Source organism: Thamnophis elegans, chromosome 7 (genome assembly GCF_009769535.1).
Source record: "Thamnophis elegans isolate rThaEle1 chromosome 7, rThaEle1.pri, whole genome shotgun sequence".
NCBI lineage: Eukaryota > Metazoa > Chordata > Lepidosauria > Squamata > Colubridae > Thamnophis > Thamnophis elegans.
The window spans coordinates 38364167-38385915 of NC_045547.1; the positions used below are offsets into that span (position 1 = coordinate 38364167).

General features: G+C 36.7%; 1 protein-coding gene across 1 annotated transcript; it reads left to right on the top strand.

Moving 5' to 3' along the window:
- Positions 1-6380: 6380 nt before the first annotated feature.
- On the top strand, positions 6381-21034 carry UBE2N (ubiquitin conjugating enzyme E2 N). Its single transcript, XM_032221480.1, has 4 exons — positions 6381-6487; positions 18397-18643; positions 18801-18941; positions 19822-21034. Exons 1-4 carry the CDS (start codon positions 6458-6460, stop codon positions 19860-19862), a joined length of 459 nt encoding a protein of 152 aa, XP_032077371.1. The 5' UTR covers positions 6381-6457; the 3' UTR covers positions 19863-21034.
- The last annotated feature ends 715 nt before the right edge of the window (positions 21035-21749 follow it).

The window sequence follows — 21749 nt, forward strand, 5'->3', positions numbered from 1 at the left end:
ATTTGACAATAATAATAATAGAAAATCATAGTTATAGTCACATAAGAGACTAATTCCTGATAAAGTCAACAGTTTACTGAATACAGTTTTTGGTATAGGTAACACATAGGCATATACATTAACAATATAAGTTGGATTGTTAGAGTAAGATAGATTAAAATTGTAATGGGTAAATTGAGGTAATTGTAAAACTAGATCAACTATGATTTACTGAACCAGGTTGATTATATGTGTGGAATCAGCAAATAAGTGGATATTTTCCACTCAAATTCTCCTGCTGAAATGGGGGGAGGGTGGAAACACTTAATAACTGGGTCCTAGAAACAAATTTTATAAGTGTGAGCTTGTCAGTAATAGTACAAAGCAATAACACATGCTTGTGTTCAGATATAACTGCCTTACTTCCAAATAGATAATTCTATAACTGGTTTTGACTGGAGACTCTAACAAAAATATTTTTGATGGGCTTAAAGCCCTCCTACCCTAGTAGGTAGAGTGTAAATCAATTTCTTGACTTGTGTTTCTACATTTGGGGAAAAACAATATATATTGTAAATGTTAGGCCTCTGCAAGATCTATTCTTAGCATCTCCAAATTACTTTGGGAAAACTTAGAAACTGAATCAATATAGGTGACATAGTTCATTTAATTTAAGTCAGTTTTGTGATCTATTGGACCAGAGGTGAACAGCCTATGACCCACAATGAAAAAGTCCTCCAAATTCAGATCCACTAATATTTTGTTCCTTAAAAAATATTCAGTGATCAAAATGGTTGGCTGGTTTCAGATTTATTTGCAAAATATAGACTTAATATTCCAGTGCTGTCAGATATAATAATGGAAGGCTAACATTCAGAAACTGTGGTGTAAGAGGAAAAGAAAGAGGCAATACTAGGTGGGAGGAGATGAGAGTATAAATAATTTGGGAAATGGCACGTCCAGTATTGTGGACAAGCTTCCAAAAAGTCTTGCTCAGCATACCTTTCTGCAGTATCATTATTGTATCTTCCTAACAGAAGCCCAGAATAAAAGAGCAACCAATGCTACTATAATATGAAAACACAGACAAAAAAAACCTTTAACACAGTGTGGAAAGATATGAAGACAACCTGTTTTAGAATTTAGAACAAACCAAAATAATCCATGGTAGGCTGAAACAATAAAAGGAGGGTAATAGGATGTAGGTAGGGATGCAGAAATAGTACCAGAAAGAAGAGAGAGTCAAGCTATTCTCCAAAGTATCTGAAGGCAGGACAAGAAGCAATGGATGGAAACTAATCAAGGAGAGAAGCAAATTTCTTGACAGTGACAACAATTCATCAGTGGAACAACTTGCCTACAGAAGTTGTGAATGACTCAACAGTAGAGGTTTTAAAGAAGAAATTAGACAACCATTTGTCTGAAATAGTATAGTTTCCTGCCTGAGCAAGGGGTTGAACCAGAAGACCTTCAAGATTCCTTCCAACTCTGTTATTCTGTTAAATAGTCCCTTTCAGTCTGACTTCACTGGCTATCTCTCTGTGAGAGCGGCCCATGAATGTTGATGTAGGGTAATTGTTATTGGTGACATTCAAGGATATTGAGTTCTATAAAGCCCTCCTACCTTTCAGTCTGACTTCACTGGCTATCTCTCTGTGAGAGCGGCCCATGAATGTTGATGTAGGGTAATTGTTATTGGTGACATTCAAGGATATTGAGTTCTATGTTCACGCAGTAGAAAATAAACAGAACCTTTTTTCTAGAAAAAAAATTACAAACTTAACTGCATTTAATTATTGACAGAGCATCTGTTCTTTAACTGATTTGCAAAAATAGTTAGGTCTATTCAACACACAGAGTAGGCAAGGTATGCTTTCTAAGTATCTGAATTTGATAAATCATAACATTAAATCAATGGAAGTGGTCTGTACTTCTTAAAAGCTTACACTTCACTAACTTTATTACAAACCCATATTCACCAACCCTGGAATTTATTATGAATTAAGTAAAAATTACTTTTGAACTATCAGGTATATAGAATTGTATGCTAGATTTATAAACATTTTAAGATGTTTTAAATACTTTGCAGATGAGGATATCCTCTCCCTTGGTAAGAATACAATAAAGATAAATTTATACCATAATTGTGAGTGCATTTTGTATCTATCAGCATAAAGTTGCCTGTTGCCTTCAACTGTCTTCAAAATACAAGTAGTCCTCAACTTACAACCACAATTGAGCCCAAAGTTTCTATTGCTGAATAAGGTAGTTATTAAGTAGTTTTGCCCTATAACATTTTTGCCAGTTGTCAAGCAAATCACTGCAGTTCCTATGTGAATCATGTGGTTATTAGGTGACTCTGACTTCCTCAATTGACTTTGATTGTAGGAAGTCAGCTAGGAAGGTTACAAATGGTGATCACATGACCCTGGGACAGTGCAACTTTCATAAACACCAGTTGCAGAGTGCCCAAATGTTCATCTCCTGACCATGGAGATGCTGCAGTGGTAGTGACAAATGATCATAAATCACTTTTTTTCAGTGTTGTAACTGAATGATCACTAAACAATTGGTTGTGTGCAAGGACTACCTGTATTCTTCAAAAGATCTTGCATTATCATTTCTTTTTTCAATACCTTGTGACAAAATCAAGCAATAATCATAAAATAACTTATTAACAAGCTAAGAGATTAAGAAGAGTTTATAGTGATGTCAATGTAGGGGTGTCAAACTGGATTTCTTCGAGGGCTGGATCAGCATTGTAGTTCTCCTCTGTCGGCCAGGTGCGCGGGGGAGATAGGATGGATGCACCCTCCCGTGCTGTTTTCGGCCTGGACGGCTTCCAGCAGCACTTTGCTGGCCAAAACAGGGGCCAGGGGCCTGGCACACATCCCCTTTATGTTGCCAGAGGAACAGCAGGCTGGTCCTTTGCTATTTTCAAGCCGGCACCAGAGGCCATATTTAAGTACCCTGTGGACCAGATCTGGCCCGCAGGCCTTGAGTTTGACACCCATGCCATAGAAGGATCAAAATCTATAAGATGATAAATGAAGTATTATGTTCAAATAGGCTTCTAAAAAGAATTGGGTAAAGGTCCCAACTTTACACCCACCATCTTTCAGATTTTGACATCTTCCATTTATTGTTGCTGGCAATCCTTTCTGTCTACTTAATACAAGGCAGAGCTGAGACATTCAGGCAGAGAGTTGCAGCATTGTGACCAATGTAATGGAAATATGGTACTGTAGAATGGAGGCACTACTTTTCCCAGTATTGCTAGAGAGATTGGTTGTTTTTCCCCCTTGGATATTACTTAGGTGATGGTTTCATAATGTGGTTGCTGAATTGCATATTACTTTCTTTAAAGGTAACATTGCTTTTAAGTAAAGTTGCACTTCTGGTGGCTTCATGGACATGGCTATGTCATTTTCTTGGCAATAGTACAGAAATGATTTACTGCTTTCTTCTGAGAGTTCTTTCTCCCTAGTCCGGTTTTTCCTGAATGATCCATATACTAATCAGGCCTGACCCCAATTAGTTTCCAAGCCCACATAAAATCAACCATATGCTGCTTCCTGCTGAGGCAAGGCATTGTTTGCATGTCCTTCAGCAGGTATATGACCGTACCTCAGTCTTCCCCATCTTGGAGTTGAATTAGATATCAGAATTCTCAGTCCACATGACTATTGACATTAAAAAAAATTCTGTACATAAAATAGTTTAACACTGAACTGTGTAGAGAAAATGTAATAATTTTCAATTTAAGCTGCTGGTAACTTAATGGATATGTTAATATGGCCATTGGAAGTCCTTTGGGCTGTCCTCTTGTAAAACAGGGGTGTCAAACTCGTGTTATCATGGCTGGATCACATGACATATCAGGACCTTTTTCCTCCTTTGCTAAACCGGGTGTGGCTGTGGCCAGTGTGTGATGCATCTGGCCCATTGTGCGGGAGTTTGGCAGCCCTTTTCTAGAATATTTTTAAAACCTCACTAGTGTAAGAGACATTTTAAAGAGAGCATCCTGGAGTCAGAAAGAGTGATTTGTAATTTTAAGACAGGATCTATAGCAAAAGAGAAACACAGATCAGCAGATAAAAGATGTTTTACATTTTCTCAATATAAATTTATTTGAATTCAACTATGTTTAATATGGAATTGTAGCATTAAATATTAGTATCATAAAGCAACCTTCCTGGAGGAGCCCTTCATAATAATACCAGCATTTTACAGTCACGGGGGGAGTAGGAAACTAGGAAGTTATTTGTGAAGGACTTGATTTCTAAGAAGGTCCCGTGATCAGATAACTATCATTCCAGTCTTGGATTCAGAAGAGACACCGAAAATAGAGTTGCAATTGAAATATGAAGGCATGAAAGAATTTGCTTTCAGTGCAAATGCAATATGAAAACAATATTAAATAACCAATAGGTATGAGACAGCTGCCTCAGGATGCAAGTTTAGGATGTAGTGGAATGGCAATACTGTACTGACTTTTACAGCAAGAGAGATACAGCACTGATAACTGAACATATGTTTGATATGATCTGCCTTTATGCACAGGTATTACATTAAATTGATGGTCTCTAACTTATCTACATGACCACGGAGAAGTACATAAGGTTATCAGATATATGAAGAAAGAAAGGACATGGAGAATTGGACAAATGGGTGGGTGGGCGGAACACACTTATTTCTTGGCGTCCCCAACAAAATTGGGGAAAATTATAGTGAAAATAAAGTATTTAGACCTACATGTGTATGAAATTACTTTTGTCAACATCAGTTCTTTTTAATTGCAGGGATGTGCTGGAGCCAATTATTGGCAAAAGTCTTGTATGTAAACAGGGAAGCCTTACTCCCTTCTTGTATTGATGTTACCTAGTTGGATAATGAAGTGTCTGCAAGAAAACAACCAAACTTAGACAACCAAGGAACTCCATAGTTCAACTCTGAGCTACAAATATTCTCTTTTATTAGAACCAAAAGTCTGTAACTAATTAAGATCTTATTAATTTCAGGCAATAGGGAAAGTTGACTCCACAGCACGAATCTACAAATTAAAATCATCAACCTTGTTAACCATTAGCATTCATTAGGGAAGCACTGCCTCATGGTTGAAAAGCTGATCCGGAAGAGATACTCAAAAGGTCTGACAATATTTGATTTTAAGCCTGTGCTTGCTGAATGGAGGGCAGGAGGATAAAAAGACCATGTCTTCCTTTTGCCCAACTCTAATAATCCTAGGTGCTTAAGGATATTGTATACTGAGGGAGAACAATGCCTTATCTTGTTGGTAGAGCTAGAGGAAATAAAACTTAAAATACACTGCTTAACACTGTATTAACTAATTTTAAAAAACCACATTTAATATTTCCCCCACGAGCCATATTAACATGTTTACTTTTTTGATGATTACGTACTGTTCCACCTAAAGGAAATTGGCAATGCTAAACTTTGTTTAGTTTTTTATTCTTTTGTGTATTCTTTTGGGCTGTCAGACTCCTGAATGTGAAAGAACATCAAGTTACGATGGACTTGCAGGGCCGGTGCAACGTATAACATGTTCACACTGGTGTAATGGGACTGAGTGTTTGTTAATATGATTTATTGGTTTAGGGATATTTTCTTTTTTTCTTTTTTGTCTTCACTGCGCTGTATTATGTTGGGGAGATGTACTGAGGGAGCTCAACCAATCTCATTGTACATATGTTGTGCACTGACAATAAAGAATTATTATTGTTGTTATTATTATTATTATTATTATTATTATTATTATTTGGTTAATCGTTGGTGAGATTCACAGCCTTTGGGGCTGGTTGGTAGCTCAACAGCTTGAGTCCTAACCAAGGACCTTATGTTCAAGTCAGGTAAATTTAGAATTTCCAAATAGCAAGGTAGACCTTTGGGTATTACTCCAAGGGCTCCAATTACAATCAGGACAACAAACAATTTCTTTTTCCACAGTCGCTCAACTTCAATTTGCAAGTCCCGGTACTTTGTGATTTTTTCTTGCTGTTTATCTTCAATTCGTTGTTGTTGTTATCATCATCATCATCATCATCATCATCATCATCATCACTACTACTACTATTATTATTGCCAGCCAACTTTAATTGATTCAGCAAATAACGGTTAAACAATCATGGTTTTATCTCAGGCAAAAAAAAACCACCCTCATTGGGATGAGAATTTTGCTGCTTTGCCTCAGGCAACAGGCCTTTCTCGGGCAAAGAGAGACGCCTCGATGGTTCTCATCTTTAAGGGAGATTAAGAGGCGCACCTTCTAGAGTCCTCCCGCTGAGGAAACCATCGGTTCATTCATCCTCTCTTGCTAGCAATCGACACTACACTTCCCAGCTTGCCCCCGGAGGTGCTGCGGTGACGTTACGGGAAGTGATTCACGGGCTCCTTCCGGTAGCGCGCAAGCCCCGAGCGGAGTCGAGGTCCAGTGGAGACTATATCCTGATAAGACAAGATGGCCGGGTTGCCCCGCAGGATCATTAAGGTACCCGCTTTACTTCTCCTCTTGTCTGTTCCCTCTTCTCCCTTTCCTTCCCCTGCGGGCAGCTGGAGGCAGGCCCCGCAGTCGCTCGTGGCCGGGAGAGCCTGGAGCAAATGCTTCGGGGGCGCGGCGTTTCCGGTGAGAGAGACAGGCAGGGGTGTCACTCTGCTGCTACTGCTGCTGCAGGGGGAGGGGGGCGAGGGACCGGCGGCAGGAGCGGCTACCGCCATTCGAGGCGCGCGCTCTCTTGCTAGCGTGCGCGTAGATGTGCAAAGGAGCGACGGCTGGTGGGTGCGTGACGGATGCAAGGAGCGCCGCGGGCGAGGCCTCGGCACCCCAGGCTGCCGTGAATGAATGGAAATTTCAGGCGGGGAGGCGTGTACGAGCCCCCTCCCTCTCCGGCCGCCACCTCTTCCGGACCTTCACCGCGCGGTCCACCCGCCCCTCAGTCCCGCCTCGCCCTTCCCGCTCCTTGGTTTACTCTGCGGCCGAAGAGGGAGGCGTTTTGATGGGGCAACAGGCTAGAGATGTTTGACCTGGGGCCGGGCCGGCAGGCGGGTGGAAACGGCTCAGCTGAATAAGCCCCAGAGCTCTGATGTGCAGCCTCTATATTCGCCGCCGAAATAATTCTGCTCTTTTCTTTCCGACAAACAGCTAATCCGGGGAGAAGTGAGCGTGCTCTCCCTTCCCACGAGGAGGAAGGAGATGGTCAGTTTAACGATGACTCATGAGTACCTCCTTAAGGAATTGTCCTTTCACCGCTTGCCAAATTGCCTTGCAGCTCCTTTCCCCACCTCCTGTGTTTTTGTTTGAGTAAATCCAGATTTGGATAGAAGCTAAAATATTTTCATTTGAATGCATGCATCTTATGGCAGATTCTTGATGCCTCTATGTGTGGCATAATTCACTTTCTGCAGAATTTAATGTATAGTTTTAAAATCATGGAATGAAGGTGAATTAACTGTTAAGCACTTGATTTAAAATAAATCCACTTACAAATTGTCAGTCTTCTATATGTATTTTGTCATTTGTAGCATTTTGTTTTGTTTTGAATATTTATCTAAATCTGTTCCAGTGTTAACAGAGCACTTACAAGTTCTCTAGCTAAGAGGGGTGTAGATGATTTTGCTGAAAGATGCATTTCTACTGGTGGATAGGGCCAGAATGGATTCCCCAGAGACCCAATTATGCTGAAGGAAGCAAGGCAGATGATGTATGAGAAGTTACTTCCACCCTTGGCTGGTGGAAGTTGTTCACTTTTCCTTCCTCTTCACAGCTGTTTGATAAATATAATTAGAAATTTAATAGTATAATTTTACTGGTGGTTATAGGAACTATGCACACACATAATACACACATACAAATGATAATGTACTTTGATAACTTATACTAAAATCTTTAACACATTGCAGTGTTATGGCTTTCTCCAACATGATACATACAATTAATTGGTTTGTATTTTAGAATGGCTTTTCTGGGAAGGATCAGCTTTAGTGATGAAATTCTCTTCATTGCAGTAAAACACCAGTTAAAACTGCAACTGTTTATCAACAGTAAATTTCTTTTAACTGGTAACTTATAAAACTAATTCATAATCTTCAATATTACTAAAGGAGCAACACCAAGCCAAATCTATTTGCTCTAATGTCTTTCCTGTAGCTTTCTTGTTGATCATTTTGGAAATGGAATGTTGAAATAAAAAAGCCTTTGAAATGATCAAGCAGGTAAATATCTCTATTATCACAATAATGAAACAACATAATAGTTCTAATCCAAACTGAGAAGCATCAGGGTTGAAAGGGTTGGGTTTACTTTTTGGTAGATTTGTCTTACTTAATCAAACTATTCATATACAGGTGTTATTTGGAATCACTACATTGGCATTTCAAAATTACATTTAGTTATTAGCCATTGATTATGCAAACCTGCAGATAATTATGTACTATCGTAGATAAATCTTGGAAACAGCTGGAGGAGAAAAATGTCTCCTCACAAAAGGAATGGACCTCTGAGCAACAGCTACCAAATATAAGAATGATTTATTACATTCTTTTCTTAGAGAATAGACAAAGATATTTCCTTTAGCACCACCTGGCTCTATGATATAATCCTTGTTCCACTAGGCTCCTAAGTCTGTTGTAATATCTGAGAATGGTGTTGATATGAATAACACTCATTTGGTTCATAAATCCCTGCTACTCAGACTCTGTAAAACTTTCACATTTTAGCAATGGGATCATCCAAGAGAATTCACCTACCTAGAACCTAGTTGGTTAGTAGCCAAATGTATGGAAATTGAGTGAACATTTTGTTAACCTGCAGTACAATAGCAAAACCATCTAATCCACCCTAGCATTCTAAAGAACTTCTATTTGTGTATACTAGTTGTTCATATTGCAAGCTATATGCAGACAGGTTAAAAATAATATCACCAATATCAGTCTCCATTCGCCAGATCCTGACCTTTCTATAAATTGGGATCTTGCATAAGTATCTGCCTTCCCTTTAGTCCTGTTGCCAGGAAGCCTTGAACCTTTCTTGGCATCATCAAGAGATTCCTAAGTGAGAGGGATCCCTGTTAAGATTAACAGCTATCCAGAAGTATCTGTTGTGGGGCTTTCAGCTAGTATTTCAAGTCATAACCTGAGCCCTGATTGAACTTTTATGTGAGTCAGCTTGGAACTCCCTGCATGAAGTAACATTCCTTAGTGCCATAACTTTACACATTGCTCTCTACCAAGAAAAAAAATGTGTGATATCTAGTCAAGCATCATCATCATAATCTCTGTGCCTAGAACAGGGGTGTCAAACTGGCAGTCCGTGGGCCAGATGCATCATGCTCAGGCCATGCCCACCCCAGCTCCCCAAATGGGGAAAATGTCACAAAATGTCATGTGATAGCAATGTGACGCCATGAGTTTGACACCTGTGGTCTAGACCAATTTTCATGACATGAATTTAGTGTTTTATTGGGGTTAGGAAAGTATCTTCCTTTCACTCAAATTTGAGGGTTAGTTAAAGAGGCATCAGCACAAATTGGATACCAGATTAATAGTCACAATTTAACTAAACAGAATAGATAGATCCAGAGCAATAGCAATAGCAGTAGACTTATATACCGCTTCATAGGGCTTTCAGCCCTCTCTAAGCGGTTTACAGAGAGTCAGCATATTGCCCCCAACAATCTGGGTCCTCATTTTACCCACCTCGGAAGGATGGAAGGCTGAGTCAACCCTGAGCCGGTGAGATTTGAACCGCTGAACTGCTGATCTAGCAGTAGCCTGCAGTGCTGCATTTAACCACTGCGCCACCTTGGCTTTAGAGTTTTAGATCGCCATGTGTATTTCTTCAAATGTCCCATTTTGGCTATAATTCCTATCTTATCATCATGATCTGCAGATGTATTAAGGATTGCAGCTGACTAGTTTTCAAAAATCAGAACAATCTTGCCCAGAAGGAATTGTGTCAGTCCACCAAAAATGCACTACTTCAATTCCCCTAGGCAGTAATGCTCCCTAGGAGATGTAAAAAAAAAGGCATTTTTTTACTGTAGAAACAAGCATCTAGCTCACCCTAGCAAAAGAAAGAAAAGGGAAAATATGAATGTACCATGGGCTCCATCAGTATTTATATGTTCTTTAAACTGGCTCATATTTGTTGCTACTTTTCTCAAGTGCTTCTATCTCAATTCTCTTTCTGGCGTCACATTCCCAAAACTAAAAGTAGTGTCAAAATCTTTCATGCCCTACATTGAGAATAAGGAGAAAGATATGATGGAATACTGTGTCTTTGTTGTAAAAATGATCCAGCCAACAAATATATTAGTTTTATGTGTTGGTCTGGACAATTCAAGAGCAAAGGTTAAAGAAGTTGGTTTGTAAACATCTTGAAAACTAAGCGGTAATAATGACCAGAAGTTACAATAATATTTCCAAGGGACTAGTCTTGCCAGATATCTTTTTTCCCCTTTAGTAGATAATTGGAATGCTTTAAAATGACATATCTTGCTTTCACAAAATTGACAAAATTCAGAAGAGGTAATTGTGGTGCTTTCATTTAGGAAACAATAATCAATAACCTTGGAATAATTATTAATTACAAATAATATTGTGGGCGTTTTGATATGTCTACAGAAAAAGGCAAATGCAGTTTTAGGTTGAATCAACAGAATTATGTCCTTCAAATTACAGGGATAATAGTTCTCTTTATTCTGTTTTGGTTGGATCTGCTTTGAGTCGACTTACAACAGTTCATTTAGTGACCAAAGTTACAATGAAAAAAGTGCCTTATGACCATTTTTCACACTTATGACTGTTGTAGCATCCCCATGGTCACGTGATTTACATTAAGATGCTTCACAACTGATTCACATTTATGACAGTTTCAGGGTCCCAGAGTCACTTGATTCCTTTTTGTGACCACCTGAGAAGGTCAATGGGGAAACCAGATTCACTTAACAACTGCAGTGATTCATTTAACAAGTCTGGAAAGAAAAGTCGTGAAATGGGGCAAAACTCCCTTAATGCATTTCTCACTTAACATAAATTTTGGGCTCAATTGTGGTTGTAAATTGAGAAGTACTTGTACTATGTACTGCATGGTTTGCCGTGCTCTAAAAAAGTTTCAGAAAAAGTAGAACAGATTCAGAGGACAACAGGAGGAATAATCGAAGGACTAGAACAAAGTTTTGTGAAAAGAGGTTGAAAAAAATATATATTTTGTAATAGAAAATTGGGGTGGCTATGACAAAGAATAATGAATGTAAACTACAGGATAGCAAATTCCCATTAAATATTACAAGAAAAAATGCAGTTGTTTGGAACTAATTATACAAAGAAGTGTTGGATTTGCCCTATATTCAGTATGTTCAAATATAATCTATATAACTGATGGGACTTATTTAATTGGGATTTTAGGATGGGCTTGATGGCCACTTAATATTGTATGACTGTCAGATAATGTGCTGTTAAAATTTTCCAGAACTCTTGCATATTTATAATGACAAACTTTTTTTCTGATTTTTACTGCTATATTCTCACTGTGACAGTGCACTGCAGTACAATCATTTCTGGACCAGTAGCAGTTTGTAAATTTGTTCTGTACCACTGGCAGCAATTTAATGCCTGCATCAATAAAGTAACAAAAGTGCTTTTGAAAAATCGGTTCTATAAATATGATTCGGTATGTTAAATTGGAAGTTTTAAAGAAGTGGTCTTCAGGTGTCTTTATCCTTTTTTATAATAGATATAGTATTTTTATAAATATATATCTAGAATCTTTGGATTCATTAACAATTGTTTTATCTGATATTATATTTTAAATTGATAGGCTATATTATGCCTTCCACATATTATTCATCCAGTTTCTAACAAGCTTAACTAGGATGGCCAATATTAAGAGAGAATGGGAACTTCACTAACATTTGGAGATAATAAACATTTCCTAATCTGTAGGTAGCTTCTTAACTTTTATTTTAAATCTCTGATCAGATTATTTGTTAAATAATGTGTATGAAATAAATAATATAGATATGACAAAATAAGTTTTAAGATGCCTCAAACATCACTATGCTACAATCAGAATAAGATAATTGATTGATAATATTGACACATATTTCAATAAATAGAAAATATTATTTTCAGATATTTTTCTGAATGTATTAGGAGGAACTCCAGTAACTGGAAATGCTTCAGTGACTCTAAAGATATGCAGAACTAAGAATCAGACAGAATTAAAGGAGATGTAAAAAGAACTAATGATTGATCAGGAAATAAGATCTGCAGCTGTGACTACCATGTATGACAGTATTTGATAATCAAGTTCTTGACTCCTGACTGAGATCTAATAATAGTTCTTTAAAAATTACAAAGAGGCATGGAAAGAAGAGATCAAGTGACAAATGGTGGTGAGAAAGACTAAAGGATTATATTAGGCAGTTAAAAGGTATTTTTGTCCATGGAGTTCTAACATAGATAGTTAATGTCCATAGATTCGGATATTAAATAAATATAGTATAATAATGGTAAAAGCCTTTATTAGGGATTACCTTGGAATAAGAATGCAAGAAAAAATATTTTTTCATTCTTACTGCATCTACAAGGCTGGCAGCCTTTTCAAAATGACCTGATCTGTGTAAAATGGTGCTAAGGGAACATCTATAAGGCCACGTGAAGGCTCTGAGTTGAACTCTGGATATCAAGTTGTATGAAGTTGACTAAGGCACAATCTGGCTTGGTTATCACTTGTCTTGAGAAAATAGACCAGGCCATGTCGTATATGCAGGTTCCTTACAGTTGATTAAGGTTGTCTGGGAGACAATATATAATTAAATCCAGATAATGGTGAACCCATTTCTGAGGGAGGAAGGGGTCCTGCCAACTCCTAAAGAATCCTTTCCCTCAATGAACCATTGCTGGTCTAATGGTCCTGGACAATTTTCATTCTGTCTGTAATCTTCCTATTATAGCGAAAGTGCTGAGACGATAGCTGAGTTGCAAGGTGAAGGTGGCTAATTTTAAATTGGTGAAAGCAAGTTAATCTTGCTTTTCGATAAAGATTCAGACCTGGATAACGAGTTAGGTTTGATCACATTTGTTGGTAATTTTTCAAAAGACTGGAGTGGAAAAATACATTTATCCAGGTCTTCCTGGATCTCTCAGTAGTTTGATACCCTCAATTATATCTTCTGGACTAGTTTTAGTGGGCAGCATGTTATTGTGGCAGTTCTCCTCCTGGGGTAGTTTCAGTTAGTGGGGAGAAAAATCTAGTTCTAGACCCTATCCCCACTCCTATTTTATACCTACATCAAGCCACTGCTTAATATCATTGGTCAGCATGGTATTAGGTATTATCAATATGCTGGTTATACAACTATACATTGCTATCCTGGGCCAATCAACTGCTCAAGGTTCTCACAATATCTAGGATATGGGGATCCGGATGAGGAAAAACAGGATCTGGGTTGTCGACTCCTATCCCCTTATTTGAGGACATTCCGTCTTTAGTACTGAATGAGATAACGCTCCCTAGAGAAACCAGTGCACAACCTGGGGTCCTTTTGGACTTTTCCACTTGCAGAACAGTGGTGAGGAGGTCCATTGCACAAATCCATTTTGTGCACCAATTGGGCTGCCCAGAGTTATTTTACATGAGATGGCTGGCATATAAAATAAATACGTTTGGATTAATATCCATGGTCACTTGTGCCTTGGTGACCTTCCATTTGAATTCTTGCAGTGTTCTGTTCATGGGTGTGTCTTTGAATGCTATTTAGAAGCTATCACTGTTCCAGAATGCAGTAGTGTAGGCAGTTAGAGGCACATCATGGTGCACTCATGTAACTTCATTCCTTTGTAAGATGCACTGACTTCCACTAGGCTCCTGGGTACAATTTAGGATTCTAGTGATAAAAGCCCTTTTAGGCAAAGGACCAGCTTATCCCCTTATCTTTGGTTGTTTCTGCTGTCACATAAAATCTATAGATGTTTATATGCTCCATGAAACAGTGCCATCTCTTGGGACCCAGGAGATATGCATTTTCCTTGGCAGCTCCTATATTATACATTCCCCCCCCCCCCCCAAGATTTGTATTCCTTGACCATTTTGGCCAGGTGTTGAATAAGTCTATTCTGTAAGATATTGGCATTTATTGGAGTATGGGTTTTTAAATTATTCTTGTTTTGATTATTTGCCCTGATTCTACCCTAAATTAAGGGATTATGGGGTCATAAAAAGAGAGAGTGTTGGGGAGGAGCCAACGTTGCGACGATATGGTCGTGCGATCTCAATGCTCTGAGACCGCAGCCAATACTTTTGCCGCTGGGTGGTCCAAATGGACCTAAACCATCCTGAAGAGACGATGTACAGGAAGAATACGTCTTGCTGATCTCAGGGATATCGCAAGATCCCTGAAAGAAGCAAGAGAAGTTCTTCAAGTCGGCGAAAAAAATCCAGCCATGACTGACAAAGTCGGGGCGGCTCCAAAACGGAAGGATACGGAAAGAGAAAGTGTTTCTGGTGGTAGAACTTTTATTGTTTTAAAAAGCGACTGCCTGTAAAAACTTAAAAATTTAAGTTGAAGAATAGAAAAATCAAGTGGCGGAATTAAATTTGGAATGGTTTTGGACAGTGGCTATCTTACTTTTTAAATGCTATCATCATGGATGGAATTTATGCAAGCCTTTTGAAATGGGTGGATTAAGTTTTCTTCTACTTTTTCTTTATTGTTCTCTGTAACTTATAGACTAAAGTCTTCCTCTTTCATTGCTGTGGGTATTTTTCTAATTCATTTTAAGATTGGACTCTTTTTTCTAACTTGAAATACAAAAAAGATACAAAAGGAAACTTTAACAATGTTACCGCTGCTTGGAGGCTGGGAGGTTTTGTAGATCGGAGCTTTGTGTATTGAAAACGGAACACTTTTTTTCTTCTTCACGGATTGTTTTGACTTGGCATCACAAGGTTTTACTGCTTGGCTACAGAGAGTGATAAGAAGGGAAGCACACAGATGTCCCTTTCAAGTATATTTCTAATCAGAAAAAGTGGAAGCAACATTTTTTGTGAATTTATGCTTTAATTTTATTAACCTTCCAAGCTAGAGCAGCTGTGTTTGTTAGAATTTCACAACTTCAAAAGAAAATAGAAGTCTCAAATTTGCAAAAGATACTTTCAGAAATACAGAAATTATCAAATATATATGAAAGAATAGAGAAAAAACTGGAATACTTAAAACACATAACAATAAAATATGATGAAAAAATTGAGGATGTTTATCAAATGCAAAACGGGGTGATTGAAACTCAAAAAATCAAAGTGGAAAATGAATATAAAGAGATTAAACCTGCTGATATTTATGGTAATTGGTTTGTTCCTGAAAATGGAAAGAATGGAATACTGAAAGAAGAATTAAATGGGGAGGAAATCTATTCCAGAGGGCAAGATACAGAGGAAGAAAAAAACTAAAGATAAACTGAATAAAGAAACAGAAAGAGGGCATCAAGATTATATGAGAGATCTTACAAGCAAGGAGTTGCTAAGAGAAGTCTATACAAAGCTGATCAAGAAGATAATTAGAAGATTGGCACCACAAATGGCAAAAGATATGAGACTGTTTTGTTATTGGAAAGATGCAGGTTGATAGATGGAAGAATATAATTTAAAACTAGTTAAACTTAGTGAAATTTATTGATAATAGATATAGCTTAAATAAATAACTGATAATGTTACTAATGTATAGAATGTGTAGTGTTATGATGAGTATAATTGGATATGAATATTGAATGGTACCCATGTAAGGAAAATTAGCAATCCCTTTGGATTATACAATAATAATAATAATAATAATAATAATAATAATAATAATAATAGAAGAACTAAGTTAGATACAATTAAAGTTTTGATTATTAGGGGGGAAATGTTATGATTTTGGTATATTTTATGATGAAGGACGCTTAAACAATTATAGTCAAATGAAAATGGAGATATAATGATGGTGACATGTATAAATATAAGTTAATATGAATTATGTTTGTTGACTGTGGAAGAGATGCATGAGTTTTTTTGGTAACCAACTGATACACTTTCTATAGCGTGTAAAGAAGGATGCTGTATTTGTTTTAATTTTTTTAAAAAAATATTAAAAAAGAGTGTTTTTTAGTGTTTAGCTCTTTTTAAACTTGATGTTAACTGTCCAAATCTCTGGATTTGATGGACATAGAAATATATTAAATAATAATAAAAAATAAACAGCTTGTATTCTGAACCACATAGGACTGAACTTGAGAAAATACTATGAGAATAATAAGATACTTGTAGAATGACCAATCTTCTTAGGTAAAGAAAAGGATTTATCTTAGTTTTGGATGGCACTCAGTAAAAGAAAAGGACACAATGTCTTGATTCAGACACTGTACTAAACCAAATAAGGTTTGCTTACTCTGATACAGCATGTTATAAGAATCTAGTCAGAAATGGCTTGGTAAATGAGCCATAGTTAAAGAAACCAAAGAAACTCCCCCTTAATGGGTGAACTCAGAAACTTGTGCATGAGTTAAGGAAAAGGAAGGGAAGAAAAGGAAAGACAAACCATCTTAGTAGGAATTCCTGTGAAAAAGAGTGTAGTGCATTGGAGCATTTAAGGTATTTTAATCTTAATGATGTGATGTGGCCTCAGAATGGTCATGGATGCCCATGCATCATCAGAATGTCCTTATAAATGTATCTTTTCTTAGGGCATTATAACATTCATGCAACTCAGGAAAATACACATTTTAGTTAGGGTGGTATATCTGCCTCAGAACATCTTGTAATACTATGTGAATAGCTCTATAATTTAAATGTGTTATTTCCATGGAATCACACAATTACTCTGTGCACTCAGGAGGAGATGCAGTTTCTTTAAGGAGGCATTGACAAATACATCTATTTTGTATTCTGTCTTTGTGGCTCCGAATCTGAATTATGCCATATACCTATTAATCTTAATGTATTTCTTTAAGAGGTTGAAATGTGTTGCATATACTTAGTATATTAACAGTATGTAAGTGTATAAATTGTGTAGCAAGTACAAGTGCTGTATTCAACTAGTTGCAATGGTCAAAGAGGCTGTAGATCTCTTTCCTCTGATAGTAAAAAAACAAAACTGGATTCAGGTATCTTAAGATAAAATATCCATTTGGTTTAAAATAAACACTTTTTCACTGTTAGATACAGATCAGTTTTCTCTAATGAAATTGAAGCAGAGAAATTAAAACGTAAACGTTTTTCTTTAATAAAAGAATATTTTACTTTGCAAACCAAGAAATTATTTGTGAATCTCAGGGAAGAGATGTAGTTCTTTCAGACACAAGCATGGAAAAATACAATACTGTAAATGAGGTGGCATTATGCTTCATAACACTACTAAATCTTTATTGTCATGTAGAGTTTATCTATCTATCTATCTATCTATCTATCTATCTATCTATCTATCTATCTATCTATCTATCTATCCATCCATCCATCCATCCATCCATCCATCCATCTATCTATCTATCTATCTATCATCTGTATAGACACCATTAAACAAATAAATAGCTTGTTTTATTTATTTTGTTTAGCAAAATCAGTTTCTATGCTTTCTCAAAGTATATCTGAAAACTTACAGATATCAGCAAATGGAAATTTTATAAATTTAAACAAATTTTCAACTCAGTATTTTTTTTTCAAATAGATCTTTTTTCAAATAGATCTGGAAGTACATAAGAAATTTGAGGACGTACTGGTGCCTGATTTGTCAAACAAACTAAAGGTTTTTTTTATGAAGCAGTTTTTATATTTAGCCATGCATGTTAAAATAGTATTGTTAGTACTGTATTAGAAGGTGGTTCTGATTATTTCTTCTGTTAATCAGGCGAGTAAAAGCAGGATAGCACTACCTAGTGTTTTTCAATTTCATCTAGTGTGGTAGAAAACTCATTTCCAAAATAACAACAACTGGATAATGTGCAAGCAATCATGTTATTAGTTCCAAGACTTTCAGGTTTCAGTGAGTCACTGGCCTCATGCCCCCAGATGAACCCAGAGCAAGAGCTGCAAGGTTACATGGGTCTTATATAGAATGTTGATCAAGGACAATTTGAGCAGGTGTTTACAGCAGCAGAAGACCTCAAATATAGAAAAAAAGGTTGTTCAATTTTTGTTTGTTGTTCAATTTTTCAAAAAAGTTGGACCCAAAGAAAGAAAACAGCATTAAGAAAAGTTTTGATAGTTGAGCTGAGCCAAGATTTTAGTAGTTATTCCAACAAACTACCCTGCATTTACAGTGGAAGAGGGAAGAGATAAGGAAATGGCAGCATTTATCCTTGAATCATGTGTCATTTCAAGGCATGAACTCTTACCAACAACTGCTGTGTTGCTGTTTTTTCTTCTTTCAGGAAACCCAGCGTTTGCTGGCAGAACCTGTTCCTGGCATAAAGGCAGAACCAGATGAAAGCAATGCACGTTATTTTCATGTGGTCATTGCAGGGCCACAGGATTCCCCCTTTGAGGGTGGGACATTTAAACTTGAACTATTCCTTCCAGAAGAATATCCAATGGCAGCTCCGAAAGTACGTTTCATGACCAAAATTTATCATCCTAATGTAGACAAATTGGGAAGAATATGTTTAGATATTTTGAAAGGTAAGCATTTTGGAATCATTATTACAATGATAGCTTCTTTTAGCAGATTGTGAAGATATTCAGAAATTATTTCAGTGATTTCCCAAGTTGGGAGGTGTGGGAGAAAGAGTGTTTTTATTAGAAATGCTGTTGAGTACCCTCTCACTTGCTTCCTCAGATAAATGGTCTCCAGCTTTGCAGATCCGTACAGTTCTGCTATCAATCCAGGCTTTGTTAAGTGCACCCAACCCAGATGATCCACTAGCAAATGATGTAGCTGAGCAGTGGAAGACCAATGAAGTCCAAGCCATAGAAACAGGTGTTGTATCTTCATTCTAGGCCTAGTACCTCTCTTCAAGATACCTACCTACCTATCTACCTACCTACCTACCACCACCATCCCCCTTTCTCTTTCTGATGTGGGTGATTTGAAGAAAATATGGCCCTAGCCTGTGTTTCACATTGCTTTTCTTTTGCTTTTGCTTTATAAACATTTTTAGATTATAGATATGCATGCAAGCAGTTAACTTTTTTAAATGAAGGACTAATATCTGATTAAGCATAATTTCTACCTACCGTACCCTCCATTGCTGAAGTTTACTTTCCAGCTAGTTTGTTAAGGTTACTTGAATAAGCATATTGTGTATACCAGAAAAAAAACATTAGATAAATTATTCTTCCAAATGGTATGCTTTTGTTCACAAATGAGACACACTGATCACTACTAATTATGATAAATACTGCATAACAGATAGTAGTTATCACATGAGCCGAGGTGGCGCAGTGGTTAAATGCAGCACTGCAGGCTACTTCAGCTGACTGCAGTTCTGCAGTTTGGCTGTTCAAATCTCACCGGCTCAGGGTTGACTCAGCCTTCCATCCTTCCGAGGTGGGTAAAATGAGGACCCGGATTGTTGTTGGGGGCAATATGCTGACTCTGTAAACCGCTTAGAGAGGGCTGAAAGCCCTATGAAGCGGTATATAAGTCTAACTGCTATTGCTATTACTATTGCTATGCTTAATGTCAATATGGAAAAGCCACTATCAAGTCATAAAAAAGGAAACCCATGGCACAAATATAGATAGAATACTGTAACAGATTTTCAGAAAAATCAAATAAGTGGAGCAAAGGGAATATATTTAAATTTCAGTGTCTCTTACTTTTTTGACTAATAATCTTTTTTCCTTTCTTTTTACAGCCAGAGCATGGACTAGGCTATATGCCATGAATAATATTTAAAATGTGCTCTAAATTAGTGTGCATCACTTTTTCCTGTTCTACCAAGACCTCTTCCTTTTTTTTTGTTTTCACGTAATGGACAGAGTCTTAGAAAACTTTACAGAATAAAAACCCAGACATCAGTTCTTTGGTGATTTAAATGCACATTAGCAAATCTGTGTCTTGTCCTAATTCACTCCTGTTCCGCATGAGCAGAGGCTAAAAGTATCATCAGGATTGTTTGTGAAATTGTTTAAAAGCAGTAGCACATCTCTGCTTTTAATGATTTTTTCCCATCATGAGTTAAGTGTAAGCACTGTGAATGAAAGTAGTCAGGGTTAGCTGCAGGGGTTTTCTGTTCTAATTGTGTGGGCTCTTCCTCCCTTTTTTATGGTGATGCTAATTGCATTGGTTAAAGCAGCTAACCAGTTATATTCTAGCCAAGTCTAACTTAGCTGTAGCTGGACAAGCTTGGTTGTTTGAAAAAAAATGGGAACATTAAACATCCATTCACTAATAATATTGTGATTCTGCTGTCAAGTGTAAAAATCTTCCTTTCAAGAAAAAGCTTGTGACCATTTTGTATGGCTTGTCTGGAAAATCTTCTGTAAATCTTATGTTTTAGTAAAATATTTTGTTATTCTATTTTGCCTTTGTACAGTTTGTTTTGATGTGTTCTTTTTCCCCTTTTCAATTGTGACAATCGCTTTTTTTAAAAAAACAAAGCTGGATTGAAACTGTCTGATTTCATCAACCTAAAAGCTGTAGTATAATTTTGGATTTTTCCCCAACTTGTATTAATGCCTTACTAGTGTTCATAATATTTTTGTTTTTGTGTTTTTTAAAAGCCTTTGATAATGTAGTAGCTTATCAGAGACTTAAATAGGTTAGATGCATCATTGATGTTATGTACATGCAGTGTAAAGTACCACTAAAGCAGGAAGCTAGCAAAACAAACAGCAATTTTGGGTGTGTATGTAACTTGTCTGTCTTGTGTTAAGTATTATCGAGTATCAGACTATACATTTAAAGATAATTTGCATCTTTAAAAAATGATCCTGTGCATAGAATTAAATCCTACATTATGGTGAATTGAGATCTTTACAGCTAGCTTTGTTAAATCTGGTTTTATCTGCAATCCTTACATTACTGTGGTTTTGCTCCATTTCTTAATTTGAAATATAGAATTTTTTTTTTAAAAAGCCATCATGTTATGATGCAAAAAAACTTCCACAGGGGCATATTTTGACCACATTTCTCACTTCCACATTTCATGGAAACTTCCTTTTCTTACCCTATGTCTTTGCCTTGACTATCTTCTCATCTTTGTGCTTTCAATGTGGCCAATGTAATGCCAGTTGCCAGGGACAATATCTGTCTTGTAGTTCAGGGGACAGTATTGAGATCCATAATTTTCCCATCATACCTGTGCTAGTATCATCTGGGATTTCTATATAGAATATGGTGTATGTATTGTGCTCTTATGTAAGATAAATATCTATTAAACTCACATTTTCAACAGACAAATGTTTTTAGTGATGGTATTGTCCCCCGAGTTGATTGCATTATAGCATAATAAAAAGTTCATATATTTTAGCAAAAGAGATTATCTTAAAACGGTTTCTCTAAAAGCTGGCATTAAAGCCATCTTAAAGTTATATATATATATTATATATATATAATCTTACAATCTTTACAGATGTAAATTCTTCCATATTTTGTTGATAAACATAAGCCATACATATTTGTAGTATAGTGTAATTCTAAAACTATTAGTGAAATGCATGTCTGATTTTGACAGTGCCTACTATCAAATACATTTTGCTTTAACTTGTGGTTGGATGATAAATAATATATAATACTTTTGTTTAGTTGGATATTCACATAACATATGTCTTTGTATTGTGT

Excerpts from the sequence above, each read along its gene's own strand:
- UBE2N (XM_032221480.1), top strand. The coding sequence starts at position 6,458 with ATGGCCGGGTTGCCCCGCAGGATCATTAAG. Across the intron at positions 6,488-18,396 it reads TGCCCCGCAGGATCATTAAG|GAAACCCAGCGTTTGCTGGC; the intron begins GTACCCGCTTTA and ends TTCTTCTTTCAG. Across the intron at positions 18,942-19,821 it reads AGTCCAAGCCATAGAAACAG|CCAGAGCATGGACTAGGCTA; the intron begins GTGTTGTATCTT and ends TTCTTTTTACAG.